At 47.0% G+C, this 18,715-nt stretch overlaps 1 protein-coding gene across 5 annotated transcripts in view; it reads right to left on the bottom strand.

Annotated features, from left to right (window-relative positions):
* LOC144671387 (latent-transforming growth factor beta-binding protein 4-like) overlaps positions 1-18,715 on the bottom strand; it is a 257,647-nt gene that overhangs the window by 43,841 nt on the left and 195,091 nt on the right. For 3 of the 5 annotated variants that reach the window (XM_078533270.1, XM_078533273.1, XM_078533274.1), the window contains 7 exons: positions 13,744-13,988; positions 11,692-11,794; positions 6,515-6,565; positions 4,796-4,918; positions 2,482-2,646; positions 630-791; positions 289-366 (listed from right to left, as the gene is read on the bottom strand). In XM_078533270.1, coding sequence (XP_078389396.1) covers positions 289-366; positions 630-791; positions 2,482-2,646; positions 4,796-4,918; positions 6,515-6,565; positions 11,692-11,794; positions 13,744-13,988 — 927 coding nt within the window. The remainder of the gene's footprint in view (positions 1-288; positions 367-629; positions 792-2,481; positions 2,647-4,795; positions 4,919-6,514; positions 6,566-11,691; positions 11,795-13,743; positions 13,989-18,715) is intronic. The other 2 variants (XM_078533271.1, XM_078533272.1) reach the window with 2 other exon arrangements.

The raw sequence follows: 18,715 nt of genomic DNA, 5'->3' as shown, positions 1-18,715 counted from the left end.
AGTTAACAAAGAAAAATGATTTAAATCTGACAACAAAGCTACAGAAACTCAGCTCAGGCCAGACTGTGATGGGCAGGGAGTCTGAAATGCTGAGGGTGGGGGCTGTAAACACCCCCACAACACCCCATAAAAGGGGCAGGTAGGAAGATCCCCAAATAGAAACTAAAACTTGGAGCAGGGAAGAGTTAATGTCTGTCAGCAAAATAAGAGGTTTTATACTTTTTAGAATATTTAATTCCCTGATCTGAATCTATCCCCTTGTTTAGAAGTCATGAGTCAGACACATACCTGGGCGAGGGGTCCTGGGCACAGCTGCTGAAGTTGGAGATGTCCTGACCGCACTAGCTGTCTCTCTCAATCTGGGAGCTTCCCAGGGAATGGAAAAAAAATCAGAGCATTACATTTCCCCACTCTACCCTCCCCCACCTCCTTCCCAATCCCACCCCGAGCATTCCCTTCTCTCCATCCACTCCCACTCCAACCCTCTCCTCCCAAACCTTACACCCACTCCCACACCCTTCCACACCCTCCCTCCCATCTCACACTCACCCTGCCCTCCCTATCCCTCCCTCCCTTTCCACACCATCCCTCCCCTCCCAGACTCAATCCCTCAGTGACCCTGAACATACCCTCTGTGTACTGAATGGGAGGTGCTGAGGTGCTGGTACGTGATGATCGATCCACATTTGTGATCCCTCGGCCCCTCTCTCCCGTTATCCAGTTAGTGTAGCGGAGATCCGATTGGATGTAATGGTAACCAGATCCCGCAGGGCAAATCTCCCGAAATCCCTCTGAGGAGAGAGGATGAAATTCAGAACCTTAGAACAGCCAGAGCATCCTTCAAGATACAGTGTGAACCTGGGAAATGATGTTTCTGGCATTGAATATGCATTCGGCACTGGATCTGGCACTGGGTATGCGCTCGGCACTGGATATGCATTCGGCACTGGATCTGGCACTGGGTATGCGCTCAGCACTGGATATGTATTTGGCACTGGATCTGGCACTGGGTATGCATTCGGCACTGGATCTGGCACTGGATAAGCATTCGGCACTGGATCTGGCACTGGATAAGCATTCGGTACTGGATCTGGCACTGGGTATGAGTTCGGCACTGGATATGTATTCGGCACAGGATTTGGCACTGGGTATGAGTTTGGCACTGGATATGTATTCGGCACAGGATCTGGCACTGGGTATGAGTTCGGCACTGGATATGTATTCGGCACAGGATCTGGCACTGGGTATGAGTTCGGCACTGGATATGTATTCGGCACAGGATCTGGCACTGGGTATGCATTCGGCACTGCATCTGGCACTGGATATGCATTCGGCACTGGATCTGGCACTGGATATGCATTCGGCACTGGATCTGGCACTGGATATGCATTCGGCACTGGATCTGGCACTGGCATTAGCCTAGCAGCCCAGATTGTGAGTTCAAATGCAACTAGGGTAAATTGTGAAATTGGAATCAACAAATTTAATAATTTTTGGGTTGTCACCAAAATGTGAGCTTGAAGCTGCCGGATTATAAAAACCCTGCACTTTAACTTTGCTTCTCAGGGAAGGGAATTTTCTGTGCGGCCCCTGTCTGGCCTACATGCAACTCCAGACCTATACTGGATGCTGAACCCGGAATGTCAGATACAATGATGTTCAGTTGAACAATCGCCAGAGGCCAGTCTCCAGCATCCCGTTGGGACACATATCCCCAAAACAAATTTCTCTCCATTGCACAGAACGTTTCCTTTAAATCAATTACCCCTCCTTTTCCTTCACCACAGCTCCCCTCCCCTTCAATCCATGGGACATCCCGCCCCCTGTGCCCAAGGACCTGTAGGTTGAGAATCGGCCTGTTCAGTCTCATGAAGACCCAATGCAGAAACTCACAGCCCTGAGCAGGCGTCATCTCGAATCGAGGGACAGCCGACAATCCCCTGTCCCCTTACCCCAAATCCCCTTTCTCCCTCCTCTTTCCTTCCCCTCTCCCTGACCTTTCCCCCTCATTCCAACTCCCTTCTCCCCGACTCTCCTCCTCTCCCTCTCCCCTTTACTCCTCTTCTTCGCTTGCTCAGCTTCTCCCCCTCCCATCCTTCACTCCAACTCCCCTCTCCCTCTCATCCCTTCCTCTCCCTAACCCCCTTTTACCCCTTCTCTGCTCCTCCACCTTCCCTCCCCCCTCCTTCATCCCAACTACCCTCCCCCTCACCCCCTCCACCTTCCCCCTCCCTGGTCCTCTCATGCTCCCCTTTTTCCCTCTCTCTCTTCAGACCACCCCCTTCCCTCAGTCTCCTGCTTTACCCCACCCTCTCTCCTATTCTCTCTCTTTCCCTCTCTACCCATACTCTTTCCCTCTATCTCCTGCCCTCTTTACTCTTCCTCTCCCTTCCCCTCCTCTCTCCTCATCTCATTTCCCCCCGAACCCCACTCCCCGTATCTCGATGGGAGTTGAGAAACTGTCTGTGAGTTGCTGATTACCTGAGAGTGGAGATGGGCATTTCAGGCAGTCTGGTCCCCAAGCTTTCCCCACGCGGCTGCAGCAGCAGATTTGTTTGGTGATGTTCTGGACCACAGGCAGTGAGCAGGTTCCACTCCTCCAAATCCGGTAACAAGGTCCTTTGGTTAACGATATAACCTGTTGAGCTGTAACATTGAAACCACAGCAGGTTGCTCAGTAAAGGCACGAACCACATCTCAGGAAGACACAAGCTGCCCTCCTGTACCTCAGTCTATAGAACTCAAAATAGGCTATTGAACTTGGTGGGGAATATCCCCAGACTGATTCTGTCCCGACACTTGTGAGTTTACAACAACCTGACTGCACGATGATCAGGACCATAAACCCTGGCTGATTTCCATCTTCCTCACACTGATTATCCAACTGCAGGCCCCTGGGGCGTACCTGGGAACAGAACGGACTAGACTGAGTCCAATACGCCCCTGGTCTTCATGACTCAGGGACCCTGTTGTACTGCACTAGATCACCAAGGACAGAAAGGCTGAGAACAATCCAATTTAAAAACAGTTAACAGGACACAACATTAACATTCAATCAATCTGCACACATGAACAGCAAGAGCAACAGCCCTGCATGAATTACTTTTGGTTTCACACTACACTGGCAACTTGCAAAAACCAATTCCCCCTCATTTACCCACACAGCCTGTTCCACTCTCAGATACCAGCTCCCCTTCACAACACCCTCAAGCACAAACACCCATACCCACACACACATACTCCCAGCCACACACAACCCATATCCACCCACACACACACACTCTCACCCACACACAACCCATATCCACCCACACCCCCACCCATACCCACACACACACCCACACACAACCCATATCCACCCACACCCCCACCCATACCCACACACAACCCATATCCACCCACACCCCCACCCATACCCACACACACACATCCACACACAACCCATATCCACCCACACCCCCACCCATACCCACACACACACACCCACACACAACCCATATCCACCCACACCCCCACCCATACCCACACACACACATCCACACACAACCCATATCCACCCACACCCCCACACACACACACACACCCCTACCCACACACACACACTCCCACCCACACACAACCCATATCCACCCACACACACCCACCCGGACCCCTTTACACTCACACCTCATACCCATTTATGCACACACACCCACACCCCATGCCCACACACACCCCATACCCACCAACACCCACCCATCCGCATGCACAACCATCCCCACACACACCCAAACAAACCCATACCCATACTCACCCACAGACACAAACCTACACACACCCATAACCACACACATCCACACTCATACACACCCATATCCACACACACCCATATCCACACACACCCATGCCCACACACACCCATGCCCACACACACTTTCTCAAGGCAACTGTTGATGATTTGATTGGTGTCATACAGGCCAGTTGTGTAAATAGGATCAGGTTCTGCAATCCCACACAAGCATCTCTTTATCACAGAAAGTGTGGACAGACATTGGCAGGATCCTCTTTACACGGTGTGTGGAATGGATTACTGCAGGGAGAGTTCGAGGCAGGGACCACCACAACTTTTAAGGGAAAATTAGATAAATATTTGATGCTGAGGGAGGTACAGGGTTACAGGGAGAGAGCGGGGTGGTGGCATTAGTTTGTGATGGATAGAGGGTTATGGGGGGAGAGTGGGGGCAATGGGATTAGTTTGGGATTGATACAGGGCTATGGGGAGAGAATGGGACACTGGGTTTAGTTTGGAATGGATACAGGGCTATGGGGAGAGAATGGGACAATGGGTTTAGTTTGGAATGGATACAGGGCTATGGGGAGAGAATGGGACACTGGGTTTAGTTTGGAATGGATACAGGGCTATGGGGAGAGAATGGGACAGTGGGTTTAGTTTGGGATTGATACAGGGCTATGAGGAAAGAGTGGGGCAGTGGGGTTAGTTTGGGATTGATAGAGGGCTACGGGGAAAAGAGTGGGGCAGTGGGGTTAGTTTGGGATTGATACAGGGTTAGGGATAGAGTGGGGCACTGGATTATATTTTGACTGCTCTACCTATTGGCTGTGATTAACATGATGGACCAAATGGCCTCCTCCTGTGTTGTAAACTCCGATTCTATGGTCCACTCGATGAAATTTGAAGTAATTTTGGAAGCTGAGGCTGTAACTGGGAGACAATGGGTAGGCAGTTTTGGTAATTGTGCACACGGTTAATGGTGCGATGGAGTCTGCCTGTGTTCCTGTAGGTTTGATCACTTACAGATGCAGCGGCTCTTAGAGGTGTCCTGTACGAAACCTCGGCTGCACATACAGCTGTAGCTGCCTCTCACGTTCAGGCACTTGCCGTTCTGACAGATTCCTGGCAGGGAGCACTCGTTGATATCTGGAAGAAGCAGAGTAAGAGACTTGACCATACTGGTCGTAAAGTTAAGGTCTGCAGTGGGGACAGCACTGGGTCAAAAGCTTGTTTCTAGTTCTATGTTTTGTGAGCACTAACAATACTGACAGTCAGGATCTCTAGGCGATTACTCTGTACTAAATATTCACGCCTGGACTATTTTATAAAAGGAGAAATCATTCTTTAGGAAAGGCCAACAATAAGTGAGGTGGCATCTGTTTTATCGATTTACAGATTTAATACTCTACACCTACAATCCTCATCTGCCAGTTAATATAAAGAGAAACTTCCTTGGCAGTAACTGTGTCCTTATAGAGCTTTCCTGTGGTGGGCAATGCTGTCTTACAACAACAGCAGTGTTGCTCAAGTTTATTGGGATGTGGGCATATTGCCATTTATTGCCATTTATTGCCAATCCCCAGGCAACCCCTGAGGGTAGTGGGGTTTCCTGAACCCCTCCTGTTAATTGTGTTAGGTAGGGAACCCCTGGGAACAGTGATATATATCCACATCAGAAGGGAATGTGACTGGGAGAGGAACTGAGAAGTGATGGTGGTTATTGCCTTTGATGGTGGGAGAGATTATGGAAAAGGGATGTGCTGTCTAGATCACCAGTTGACTGACCCTCACTGACATCACATACGAACGGTCACTGGGTGTGAAATCAGGTCCCGACAAATGTTTATTCCGGAATAGTGTCTCGTCTGAACCAAACAACGTTACCTCTTTAAGATCAGGCTCTGGTTCTCTATTCTGATACACCACCTTGGTACCAAACAGTTTTTAAAGATATAATTTGTCAAGGTTGGAATTTGATCTGTTCATACCAGTGTTAAGATTAGTCAGGAGGAATGTGCAGAATGCTTGGAAGGGGTAGGGAGCATAATGCATCAATGGAGACAGGGCTCAGACCATGTGTCTCCTCCCAATGAAGCTGCCAGCGAAGGAAGAGGAGGATTGAGATTTTCCAAATACCAAAGCATCAATCCCTGCTCCCAGCTGATCCAGGCCTTTATAATACAGCCTAATTGCTAAAGCAGCTTTCAGCTTATTCAAGTCCCCAGTCTCTCATTGGGAGGGGGTATGGCCTGGAATCCACTTTGCACTAATCCCTTGTTTAAAGAGGTTCTGCATCTTTTACCCTCATCACCTCCACGGCTGTGCAAACTGAATGGATAATAATCAGGTTTCAGGCAATTCACAGAAACTCCCAGCAATGATCTGGGGAGGCCTAGGCAGCTGTATTGGGTACAGCCAAACCATGCCTGGGAAAGCAGACTCCTCAATCACCCGTCAAGCGGCTATTCTTCAAGATGCCTGATAGTGAGTGCGCACAGTCTATTCAAACATCAGGAGCATCACAGTGGAGTTTGAAGCAACCATGGCCAACACACACTGCAGCAGGAGCTCACTGGCCATTTGGGCCCACTCCCCAGCTGTAGGCCCCTGATGCAGCACCGGCAAGAACGGGGCTTGAGTCTTCCCAACATGTGTGGTTCAGTACCAGGATCTTATACCCAGCCAGCTAAGGGTGGGTGCGAGCAGTAGGGCTGAGAATTTAATGTGTTTAGGCTCATTTACCTTGACATTGCCCATCACCAGTTTTTTCAAATCCATGGGGACAGTCATTTCCTGTGGAATAAATAATCAGAACAGTAAACACAGAAATTGGGAAAGGCTGTGAGGAAATCAAAATAAGCAATTGAGTGTCTTAAAAAACTGGAGCAAAGTGGATGAAGCTTCACTATTGTTTCTGTGCAAGGCACCGATCGCAATAATGGATCCTTTCTGTACTCAGGCAGGGGTGGTGGGGGAGGGGGTGGATCTGAATCACTGTGAACAAGCTCACCTCACACATGAGAACAATATCACGGACCCCAGTATCGCAAACATCCGATGCACATCATTGTGTTCCTGGGTTTGAGCTGACGGACCTGAGGTGTAATGGGCCTTGGCTGAGGGGGCGCGGGGGGGGTGGGGGGTTTTTCCACTGCATTTTACGCACTATTGGGCTGGAATGTTACTGGGGATATTCCCAGTCTCTGCACTTCTCTCTGTCACTCCGAGCTGTGCGATTACGAGAGGTGGAAGCTGTATAACACTGCATACCCGGAACCTGGTACAGGAGAGCAGTGAACAAGCTTCCTGTGAGAAGGAATCTGCTCACGCACAGCACACCTCACACATGAGAACAATTAGTAATGGAGATTCTGATGATTTGTAGAATTTACAGTTGACCAGCTGGCGGCTGTGACTGGACATATTTTAAGTTCCTCCCTTGTTTAAAAGGGAGCTGCAATGGTGACCAGAGGGTTTCAGGTTCAATTTTCGGGTCATGTTCACTTTGCTGATTTGGGCTTCAAAGGTTCTGGAGAGAAAAAAAAAACACAAAATAATTTGAAGAGGAGGCCATTCAGCCCCTCAAGCCTGCTTCCACTTCCATCCAAAGATGCCCCCTCCCCCCCAGCTGAGGTCAAGGCGGACTTTGCATGCCAAGCCCCCTACTCCAATCATCCATCACCACTCACTGTCCAGCCCCTTGTGAGGAGCTGTAATCGGTAAACATTGTCCCCTATACGCCTCGTATCACATTGGGAGTCAGTAGATTGTACAGGACAACAATGGGTTAAAGCTTGGATCAGGGGAGGAGACAACACTTGAAAATTACGTTTGCCTGTTACACGCAGAGTTTTTGGGCAGATTTCAATGGAAAGAATTAATTTGAAATGGACATTTACGTAGATTTAACAGCCTAGACGAAAGCATTAAGTTTCCACGGAGTCCGATCACTGAACACAGAGATTTGTTGCTTGTTAACTTGTCTTCCCACAAACCAGAAAGGAATGTCTGATAGTGGCCAGGCTCCACTTACCCAGAACTACCCAAACCCTCCATTAATAATCAGCCACACCCCGTGCTGGAACTTAGGCTGAGGGAGTATCAGCTCTGGACAGCTTTCTGGGGCATGAACCATGACAATTCTTCATACCTGAGCTCAGATAGAAATCATTACAGGATATGTAACTGTGGGAGCATCACCACTGCACTCATCCTGAGTTTAACTTAACATCTAAACGCCATCCATTATCAGCAGGCACATAGGAACAGGAGGAGGCCATTCAGCCACTCGAACCTATCTCATCATTCAATTAGATCACAGCTGATTTGCATCTTAAATCCATTTTCCAATCTTGGTTCCATAACTTTTAATATCCTCACCCCACAAAAACCTATTCAGCTCAATGTTCAAAGCTCCATTGACTCCTGGTTTCCACAACCTTGACAAGCAGAGAGTTCCAAATTTCCACTATCATCTGTGTGAAAAAGTGCTTCCTGAAATCACAGGACCTGAAAACACAAGGAATAGGAGCTGGAAGAGGTCATTGCCCCCCTCCCCTTGAGTTTGCTGCCCCATTAAATATGGGCATGGCTGATTTTCTGCCTCACTCTATTTTCCCACCCAATATCCGTTAATTCCCTTAGTATCCAAAAATCTATCAATCTCAACTCAACACTGAGGTAGAGAATTCCAAAGTTTCACTGCCCTCTGAGTGAAGAAGTTTCTCCTCATCTCAGTCTTACATGGCAGACTGGCTATTCTGGGACTGTGACCCTGTCTTCTAAGCTCTCCAACCAGGTGAAACACCCTCACAGCATCGACCCTATCAAACCCCTTTAGAATTGTATATGTTTCAATGATATCATCTCTCATTCTTCTGAGCTCCATGGGCCTAGTCTACTCAATCTCTCCTCTTGGGACAATCCCCTCATTGCAGAGACCAGACCAGTGAACTTCCATTGCATTCCCTCGAAGGAAACTACGTCCTTTATTTAGTAAGGAGACCAAAACTGTACACAGTATTCTAGGTGTGGCCTCACTAAAGCCCTGCATAATTGTAATATACCCTTTTGGAGTTGCAGTTTCCAGAATTAATTGCAGCAACTCCAGAATGGTGGCTGTTTCCTCCCACCCTCTCTCTGAAACCCCTCTCTCACTCAGCATTGAAACCTATAGCACTCTGAGATCAGTAAATCCAGTACAGAACACAGGTTGCAGTTAAGATCAGTCAGGTTTACATGATTCAGGAGTGCAGTAATCTGAATGGATATCTAGGATACACACTGATATTAATTAACAATACAAGTAGCTCTCTTAGGTGGCTTTGGGTTATGTGGGTAATTCAAGTCTGAAAAACCTGTTTCCCCACACAAGTCTTTCTCCAATCCATCCATTTCTGCCTTTAAGTGAGGCTGGACAGTGGTCAGGAGACAAACCCAATCCATGGAGCCAGCTTTGAACTTTATGCTATTGAGGCTGCCAGCCACATTGTCACTGAGCTTTGAAACATTAAGCATGTCTGGCCAAATTTCCCCAGTGTCACAGGACTTGACAGTTTGGTTGAGGTGAACACGGTAGATTCAGGAGGTGAGTATCTTCACCTCTACCTGCTAGATCCAGGGGCTTGCATGAGCAGTCTCCACGATAGCAAACCCCACCTCCTCCCCCGCCCCAACCCACAAAACCACAACCCCACCAAGGCTTCTGATCCTACCAAAGACCCAAAAGCCCCAATACGAGGCCTCTGACCTTTCCCACTCTCAGTTTTCCAACACTTCTCCCACATATTCAGGCCCCCCAACCTGCTCCTTGGGATTGGCAGCCCTCCTACCTCTGAATGAACTCTTCTCCCCACCCCCTAATCAACTCCACTCCTCGATCGACTACCCTCCAGTTAATTCCCCATGCCCATGGTAGATCTACCCTGGTCAATCACCATCCCCACCCACCTCACCTGGTCGACATTCCCACATCCCCAAATGGACCACAGTGTCATGAAGAGATACTAACATCTATAATGTCATCGGAAATTATTTTTAAATTGGAACTGTAGTAGGGTATGTGCCAATGCGTGTGTGTGTTAATTGGATTAAAGCCAGCTAGTCTATGTGCTTTGATGTATAGTAGTTCGAGATGTTAATTAGACAAATGTAAGGAAGAGAAGGTAAAGTGTACATTTGCATTTGTTGAACAAAGCATTCAAGAGTGGGAGTAAAATCTGGCACCTAGCTGACAGATGCCAAGCAATGTGTTTATGTTACCAATAAAATTGGTAGAATGAAAGGGTTTATTGTTAGGAGAGGTAAAATTAAAAACCTAGTGATACAATGGGAAATTTACAGGAAAAGCTAGATATAAACAGAAAGGAGTTTGTATGTGTAAGGTAGAGGCATTTAAGATCTAACCAGCCTATACGCCTACAACTGTGTCTGCAAATGAACCAAATTGCAAGGAACCTCATTTTGAATTTATAAGGTCAAATGCACTTTGCCTGGTGTCTGTTTAAAGTCTGTGGGTTATTGTTGTCTTGGTGGTGATTCACCTGGGAGTGATTAATTTGGGGATTTGTTTAAACGTTGTTATGGTAGTAATTTGTAGACATGTGTATGTGTTTAATCTGTTGTTAAATTAGTAAATGTTTAATTTAGATTTATATAAAAAGCCTTTGGAGGCTTGGTGGTCTTACCTCTAAATTCAGAGCCGCATCTCAAACATACCAATTGAAAATATAGGTTATGACAGTTGTTCAAGTTTCCCTCTGGGGTTTAAGCAGCTCAGCCTTTAACAACTGCTGTGTCATAAAACCAGTGCAAGCTTACCTGCTGCTGTGGCCATCACTGACCAGCTCACCGACACCACCCCTTCACCCCAACCCCCCCACCTCACTCCACCTTCATCCTCCCCCTCAATCTGGCTGGGACTCCAGATGAGATCCAATCAGTAACATCAGCAATTCTCTGTGCAGTTAACATTGCAAAGTGTGTGGTGGAGTCTCAAACAGTGGCAGCCCCATGGCTTTCTAACTGACACACCACCTGTGGGCCGATTCAGTGAAAATTCTGCCTCGTGTTGGAATCTGATTAAAAGACTCCACGATCAGGGAGGTGAACAGTCACTCCCTGTGTCTTGTAATCCTCTTTACACTTACCTACTCACAGCGCTGAGCCCTGAAATTTAAGGAATTAAATCCACTCAGAAAGAGGCATCCCTACTCCACAACAACAATGTGGAGATCCATCTTGTTTGAGATGAAAAAAAACTTTTATTTGAACGGTTAAACTATTGGAGTAATATGTAGTCCTTCATCCTGAAAACTAAGTCATTAAATCCACTGTTTCTGTGTTAATAAAATCTCAACTACTCCCCCCCACCAACTACAGAAACTGCTAATTTCTCTGTCCTGTTACAACCCTGTGCTCAGATTTCAGTGTTTGTGCAAAACTCTTTTGTTCAACACCTGTGAGCAAACTTTACTACCCTGTTAGTCTGTACCTAATAAAAAAACCATCACCAATCTACAGCTCACTTACTCTAACACTCTGAATACACAGCGACTCTATATGGTTACACAGTGAGTGACCCTTACCCTGAATTAATAGTGACTCTACACACGCACACACACACAGACCCATCCCCACGCTCACTCACGCTGATACTCCTCTAAGAGTGACTGGATAGTGATGGGAAGTGAGAACTCAGCTGAGGTTATATTGTTCCATAGTTCAATGATGTTGATGCCAGTCTTTGGGTCCCAGCTCTTACTGTGAGCTGACTATAGGCTGGGGATTGAGGCTGGGATGGTTTAATTGATTAGCACACAAGGCGATCAACTCGTTAACTGATCCATTATGGCTGCCGCTTTGTGATTTGTGAATAGTTTTGAGGCCACGTGCATAAAGGCTATGAGAATGACTCTTACCTGGAGTCACAGGGCACTCGACACATTCAGTCACTCCCCAGCCCACACCTCCTCCTCGGCAGCAACGCTCAAATGTCCGCAGTCCCGTTAGCGGCAAAGAACACTGGCAAAAGAGAATAGAATGACCTGTGGACAAGTCAGAACTTCAAGAAAGAAATAAAAATAGGAAATGCTGAAAGTACTCAGCAGGTCTGGCAGCAGAGAGAGTTAACATTTCAGGGCAATGACCTTCCATCAGAAGAACTTACTGTCTTCACTCTTCGCTGTCTCAGAAAGCTTCAGCACGTTTCTCTGACATTTCATTCATTTGAAGGGCAGTGGCTGTTGCTACCTAAGCAATTGTGGCAGGCATTATATGCAGCAAGATCTCATACCAGGAATGAGATGAACAAAGAGCAAATTTGCGCCTGGTGGTGGTTAAGGGAGGAATGTTGGCACCAACACTTCTCCCTGCTTCAGTTTTGGCCATGGAAGCTTTAACATTGACGAGACAGCAGGGTCTCGGTTTAACATCTCATTTCAAAGAAAGATTAACTGTTGCCAATCAATGGGTGGTAATTCACTATCACAGGTCTGATACCAACAGCATTAGGAACGAGGTCAATCGCTGGGTACAAGAGAGTTGGAAATGGGTCTGTGGGTGGAATTTAATGCCCTTCCTTGAAGCAAGTTTGATGGCAGGGGGACACTTAATCAGGTAGGAGGGTGGGGACCCCACCACCTTCCCGCCTCCTCCCCAATTAAGCCTGGGGCAGGGTGGTCCATGGGCGGCCTTCCCACTCCACCACCAATTGAGGCCCATAAGTGGGTATTAACCCAGTGACGGGTGGTGGGGTGGTGGGTCTTGCCATTTGGGTTGATTGCATGTGGTTGCATTTCCTACATTGGAACAGTGACTGCGCTGCATTGATATAGGTCCTGTTTTCTCAATTCTTATATGGCCAACGTTCCAGGGGAGGACAATGAAAACAGTTCAAAGACACTCTGAAGCTCCCCTTGAAGCGTGACAGGATTGATATGAATGACTGGGAGGAGCTTGCTACCAATCGTTCAACTTAGCAACAATTTGTCCATCAAGTTGCATCAAACTTCAAGTCCCAAAGTCTTAATGATGAGGTAGAGTGGTGGCAGAGAAGAAAAGGAACCAAATCCTGCATGCCAGATCCCATCATATGGACTGCAGCGATTCAAGAAGGCAGCTCACCACCACCTTCTCAAGGGCAGTTAGGGATGGGCAATAAATGCTGGCCTAGCCAGCAATGCCCACATCCCATGAATGAATAAAAAAAACTGCCTCATGGGACATCTAGCCCCTTGTATCCATAGATCTGTGGGTTGATAATTGGCCTGTTCAGTCACTTTAAGATCCATGACAGCAACTCATGACCCTGGGTAGACATCATCCTCAAATTGAGGACAGCTAACAATGACTGGATGTAAAGCATTTTGGGATTTCTGGTGGTTGTGAAAAATGCTATATAAATGCAAATCTTTCTTTCTTTATAGTCCTGGTATTTGATCCAATATCCATTGTAAAATATACCTTGCATCAGTACTCTCCACCAAGATTGTCCTTGCCTGGTGCACATTGTCTGCTTTGTCAAGCCTGAGGAGTATAACTGAAGGTCTTATCATATTTCCAAGCGCTTCACCTCCCATTAATTAGATTGAATTGCAGTGACTGTTATTATATTTTGCACACAGCAAGATCCCATAAACAGTAATCAGATTAAAGTCCAGTTTATCTGTTATGAGTAATATTGATTGATGGAGGAATGTTAACTAGTCCACAGGGAGATCTCCCTGCTCATCTTTCAGTACAACCATGAGATCCTTTGCATCCACTAAATGAGTGGAACAACCAAGGGTCTCATTCAAGGAATGGCACATTTGACAATGTAGCACTCCCTCCATACTGTACTGTGGGATCAGCTTAGATTACATTCAAAGAACAGTTTAGGATTTCAACCCACAGATTTTAACTCTTGGATACACAGTAAACTAGTCTATTCTGATGCCACACTGTGTACCAGTTGTAAAATGGTCTCCTACCTGGCCATTTGTGATTTCAGTGAAGCAATATCCAAACACAGATTCTGCATCCAATCGGGGAGTGGCTGGGAGAGATCCCAGTCGTTCTTGTAGCATTCGGTCTTGCAGTGCCCTCTGGGAGGTTGGCTGGTGAGCAGAGTTGGTGTGTGTTTCTCCATCTACCTGTGTGACTTCATGAACCTTTATAGAAACGTCAGGAGGATGATGGACTCGGAGATTAACAATTGAGGGAATCAGTCGGCCTGCTGGAATCACCACAGTATTTGCAGTTAGAGATCACTGTCTCATGAAGGATTGGAGCTACAGATCACAGTCCAATGGGGGAGTGGAGCTAGAGATTACCATCCAGTGGAAGAGGGGAGCTACGGATTCACCATCCAATGGGGAATTGGAGCTAAAGTTCACCGCCCAATGAAGAATTGGAGCTAAAAAAGACACCGTCCAATGGGGAATTGGAGTTAAAGATCACCATCAAATGAATGATTGGAGTTTAAAATCACTATCCAATGGGGACTGGAGCTAGAGAATATCATCCAATAGAGGAGCAGAACTGCAGATTCACCATCCAATGGGAAATTGGAGCTGGAGATTATCATCCAATGGGGAATTGGAGCTACAGATCATCATCCTCTGGGGGCGTGGATCTGGAGATCACCGTCTAATGGGTAAGTGGAGGTATAGGTCACTGTGCAATGGAGAATTGGAGTGAAAGATTACTGTCCAATGGGGTAGTGGAGCTAGAAATTATCATTCAATGGAGGAGCGGAGCTGCAAATATGCCACCCAATGGGGAATTGGAGCTACAGATCACTGTCCAATGAGGAATTGGTGCCAAGGATCACGGTCCAATTGGGGATTGGCATTATGGATCATCGTCCAATGGAGGATTAGAGCTACGGATCACTTCCAATGGGAGAGTGACTCATTTTTGGGGTTGAGTTCTGTGGAACAGCAGGAGTGGGTGTCCAATTTCTGAAACAATTACTCTCACAACGTCAATTTTCAAGGGTTGAAATGCCAGACGGCACTATTTAAAGATCAAGGAACTTTGGTGTAAGCAGGGATGTGAGGGAGTTCAAAGGAAACTGAGCACTGAAAAGCTGCCTGTACTTTTTATCTGGGGGAAGGAAAAGGTTGAGGGATATGATGAAGAGGTGGGATTTATCCGTGTAAAAAAGGCTGGACTGATTATACTTTTTCTGTTAAGAATTGGGAGAGTTGTCAAACTGAACAAAACCTTTAAAAGTTAAAATTTCAATGTACTGTTTCTCCCTATCTACTCTTCCAGGCCCGTCATGATTTTGAATACCTCTATCAAATCTCTTCTCAGCCTTCTTTTCTCTAAGGAAGAGTTTTAACTTCTCCCATCTATATCTATACATGAAGTTCCTCATCCATGGAACCATTCCCGTGAATCTTTTTTGCACCGTCTCTAATGCCTTCACATCCTTCCTAAAGTGCGGTGTCCAGAACTGGATGCAATACTGTAGCTGAGGCCGAACTAGTGACTTATACAAGTTCAATATAACCTCCTTGCTCTTGTACTCTACGCCCATATTAATAAAGCCAGGATACTGTATGCTGTGTTAACCGCGCTCTCAACCTGTCCTGCCACCTTCAAAGACTTGTGCACGTAAACACCCAGGTCTCTCAGCTCCTCCACCCCCTTTAGAGTTGTACCCTTTATTTTATATTGTCTCTCCATGTTCTTTCTACCAAAATAATCACTTCACATTTCTCCGCATTGAACTTCACCTGCCACCTCTCCACCCATTCCACCAACCTGTCTATGTCCTTTTGAAGTTCTTTTCTCATTTATGGGATGTGGCATCATTGGCTTGGCCAGCATTTGTTGCCCATTCCTAATTGCCCTTGAGAAGTTGTACACTATCCTACAAACATAAGAATTGGGAGCAGGAGGAGGCCACTCGGCCCCTCGAGCCTGCTCCACCATTCAATATGATCATGACTGATGTAATTGTAACCTCAACTCCACACTCCCGCCTACCCCTGACAACCTTTCACCCCCTTGCTCATCAAGAATCTATCTACCTCTACCTTGAAAATATTCAGAGACTTTGTTTCCACCGCCTTTTGAGGAAGAGAGTTCGAAAGGCTCAAGACCCTCTGAGAGAAAAAAATTCTCTTCATCTGTTTTAAATGGGTGACACCTTATTTTTAAATGTTTTTCTCTGAGGGTTAAGCAACTTTGGAACACTCTGCCTCAGAAGGCGGTGGAGGCGGAGTCATTGAATATTTTTAAGGCAAAGGTGGATAGATTCCTGTTAGACAAGGGAATCAAAGGTTATTGGGGGTAGATGGGAATGTGGAATTCGAAACACAACAGATCAGCCATAGTCTCACTGAATGGTGGAACAGGCTCGAGGAGCTGAATGGGCTACTTTTGCTCCTATTTCGAATGTTCATATTTTTTCATATGTGAACAGTGACCCTTAGTTCTAGATTCTCCCACAAGAAGAAACATCCTCTCCACATCCACCCTGTCAAGACTCCTCAGGATCTTAAAGGTTTCAGTCAAGTCGCCGCTCACTCTTCTAAACTCCAGTAGATACAAGCCTAGCCTGTCCAACCTTTCCTCATAAGACAGCCCATTCCTGGTATTAGTCCAGTAAACCTTTTCTGAACTGCTTCCAATGCATTTACATCCTTCCTTAAATAAGGAGACCAGTACTCCGGGTGTCATCTCACCAGTGCCCTGTATAACTGAAGCATAACCTCCTTACTTTTGTATTCAATTCCTCTCGCAATAAACAATAACATTCTATCAGCTTTCTTAATTACTTGCTGTGCCTTCATACTAACCTCTTGCGATTTATACACTAGGACACCCAGATCCCTCTGCATTTCAGAGCTCTGCTATCTCTCACCATTAAGATAATGTGCTTCTTTTACATTCTACATGCCAAAATGGACAATTTAACATTTTTCCACATTATACTCCATTTGTCAGATCTTTGCCCACTCACTTAACATATCTATATCCCACTGTAGCCAACTTATGTCTTCTTCACAATTTACTTTCCTATCTTTGTGTCATCAGCAAATTTAGCAACCATACCTTCAGTCCCTTCATCCAAGTCATTTATATAAATCATGAAAGGTTGAGGCCCCAGCAGTGAGCCCCATAGCACACCACTCATTACATCTTGCCAACCAGAAAATGACCCATTTATGCCTACTCTCTGTTTCCTGTTAGCTAGTCAGTCTTCTATCCATGCCAATATGTTACTCCCTACACCATGAGCTTTTATTTTCCGTAATAAACTTTGATGTGGCACCTTATCAAATGGATTCTGGAAATCTAAGGGCGGAATTTTCCACTCTGGAGACTAAATGCAGTGTCGGTCAGGAAAAACGCATTTCCCTCTGGTCGATATAGCAGGTTTCCGCGCCAGATCGTCCACTTTTCAGCTCATTATATATGCAGCGTGTCCTATCTCATGGTGGGGCAGCCTGGGGTTCATCCACCCCGCCGTGACCTTATTGGATCATTTTTCTGGGCGTCATATTTAAACTGCACCGCTCACCATCATTCTCTCTCTGCAGCCCGGGGCTGATGGCCCCGAAAGGTAAGAAGCCTACCGCAGTCAAGTTCAGTGACAATGCGCTGGGGGCCCTTCTGGATGCTGTGGAGATACTTTAACCCTGTGATGGCAGAGGAGGTCCACCAACCTCACCACGCCAGCTTGGGAGCAGATCACCAGGGCGGTCAGCACCAACAGTCCTCAGAAGAGGACAGCCATACAGTGTGGGAAGAGGATCAATGATCTCATCCACTCCACCAGCGTAAGTCAACCTTCTCCTCACTTTCTACTCACATTCTCATAAGTCCATTAGGCGTTGGCAGGGCTACAGTCCACAGGGATCTCACATACTACCAGCACCAGGAACATCACCACTAATTCACACACACTTGGACACAGCATCTCTTCTCAAATCCTGTGCAGCTTGTGTCCTCAGCCTTTACATAGGTCCACCCAGCACCCAAGGAAGGCAGGCGTCCTTATCATCTGTCTTGGCATCCGGCCTGCTCACAGTCTGTCCAATTGTCTTTATACAGGAGAAGATCGCCCACAACAAAAGGGAGAAATCCCAGACCAGAGGGTGGGGCGTCTGAGCTCAGGTCCCTCATCCAGTATGCAGCAGAGCTGGCAAGGACAGGGACCATGCCTGTGCCGAGGGTGAGACCAGCATCTCCCAAGCCTGTGAGGACCCATCGACAACTCATCGGGTCACCTGACGATTCTGAGAGTGCTTTGTAATGTTGTTGACTATGCAGCCAATCACTAATTATCTCCTCTCTTTGATAGGCACCACCAGCAAAATCAAGAGGCCCACCAGCAGCCAAACCATCAGCCCCAGCCCCCAGACCACCTCAGATGAGGGTCCTGAGGAAACAATGGTTGAAGACCCATCACAACGTTCACCCACACCCTCCACCAGTGCAGAGACATGCACCTTGGTGGAACCTAGTTGTAGCGCAGGTTTGGGGTCACAACCTGGTGAACACAGCACAGATTCGGGTCCTCAGCAGGTGGAGGCAGAAACATCCAATATCACCAGCACTCAGACTGCTGGAGGCCAGGCTCCTGCAGAGTGTGAGTCAGATGATGAACCTCTGGGCTTGGCCCTAACACAGATATTGGAGCTGCATAAACAAACACGGGATCATCAGGTAGGGTTGTCAGATGCCCATCACCAGATTGCAACGGACGATGGAGGAGTCCGTCCGTATTCAGTCTGATGTCGTTGCGCCAACATGCCAGCGCACCGAGGTCAACACTGATAGGATGGTGACCGCCTTGGAGACTTTGTCCAGGTCATAGTGCCTGATATGCACCAGGACCTACACTCCATCACTCTAGACAATAGGTGGGATCCTTCAGTGGCTAAGCGAGAGTGGATGGGGCAACTCGACATCTCTCCAGGCACCCCTTCTCCTCAAGGAGTC

The sequence above is a fragment of the Cetorhinus maximus genome, chromosome 32 (assembly GCF_964194155.1).
Source record: "Cetorhinus maximus chromosome 32, sCetMax3.hap1.1, whole genome shotgun sequence".
Classification (NCBI taxonomy): Eukaryota; Metazoa; Chordata; class Chondrichthyes; order Lamniformes; family Cetorhinidae; genus Cetorhinus; species Cetorhinus maximus.
The sequence above is the reverse complement of the archived record's forward strand: the minus strand, read 5'-3'. Positions and strand labels throughout refer to the sequence as shown.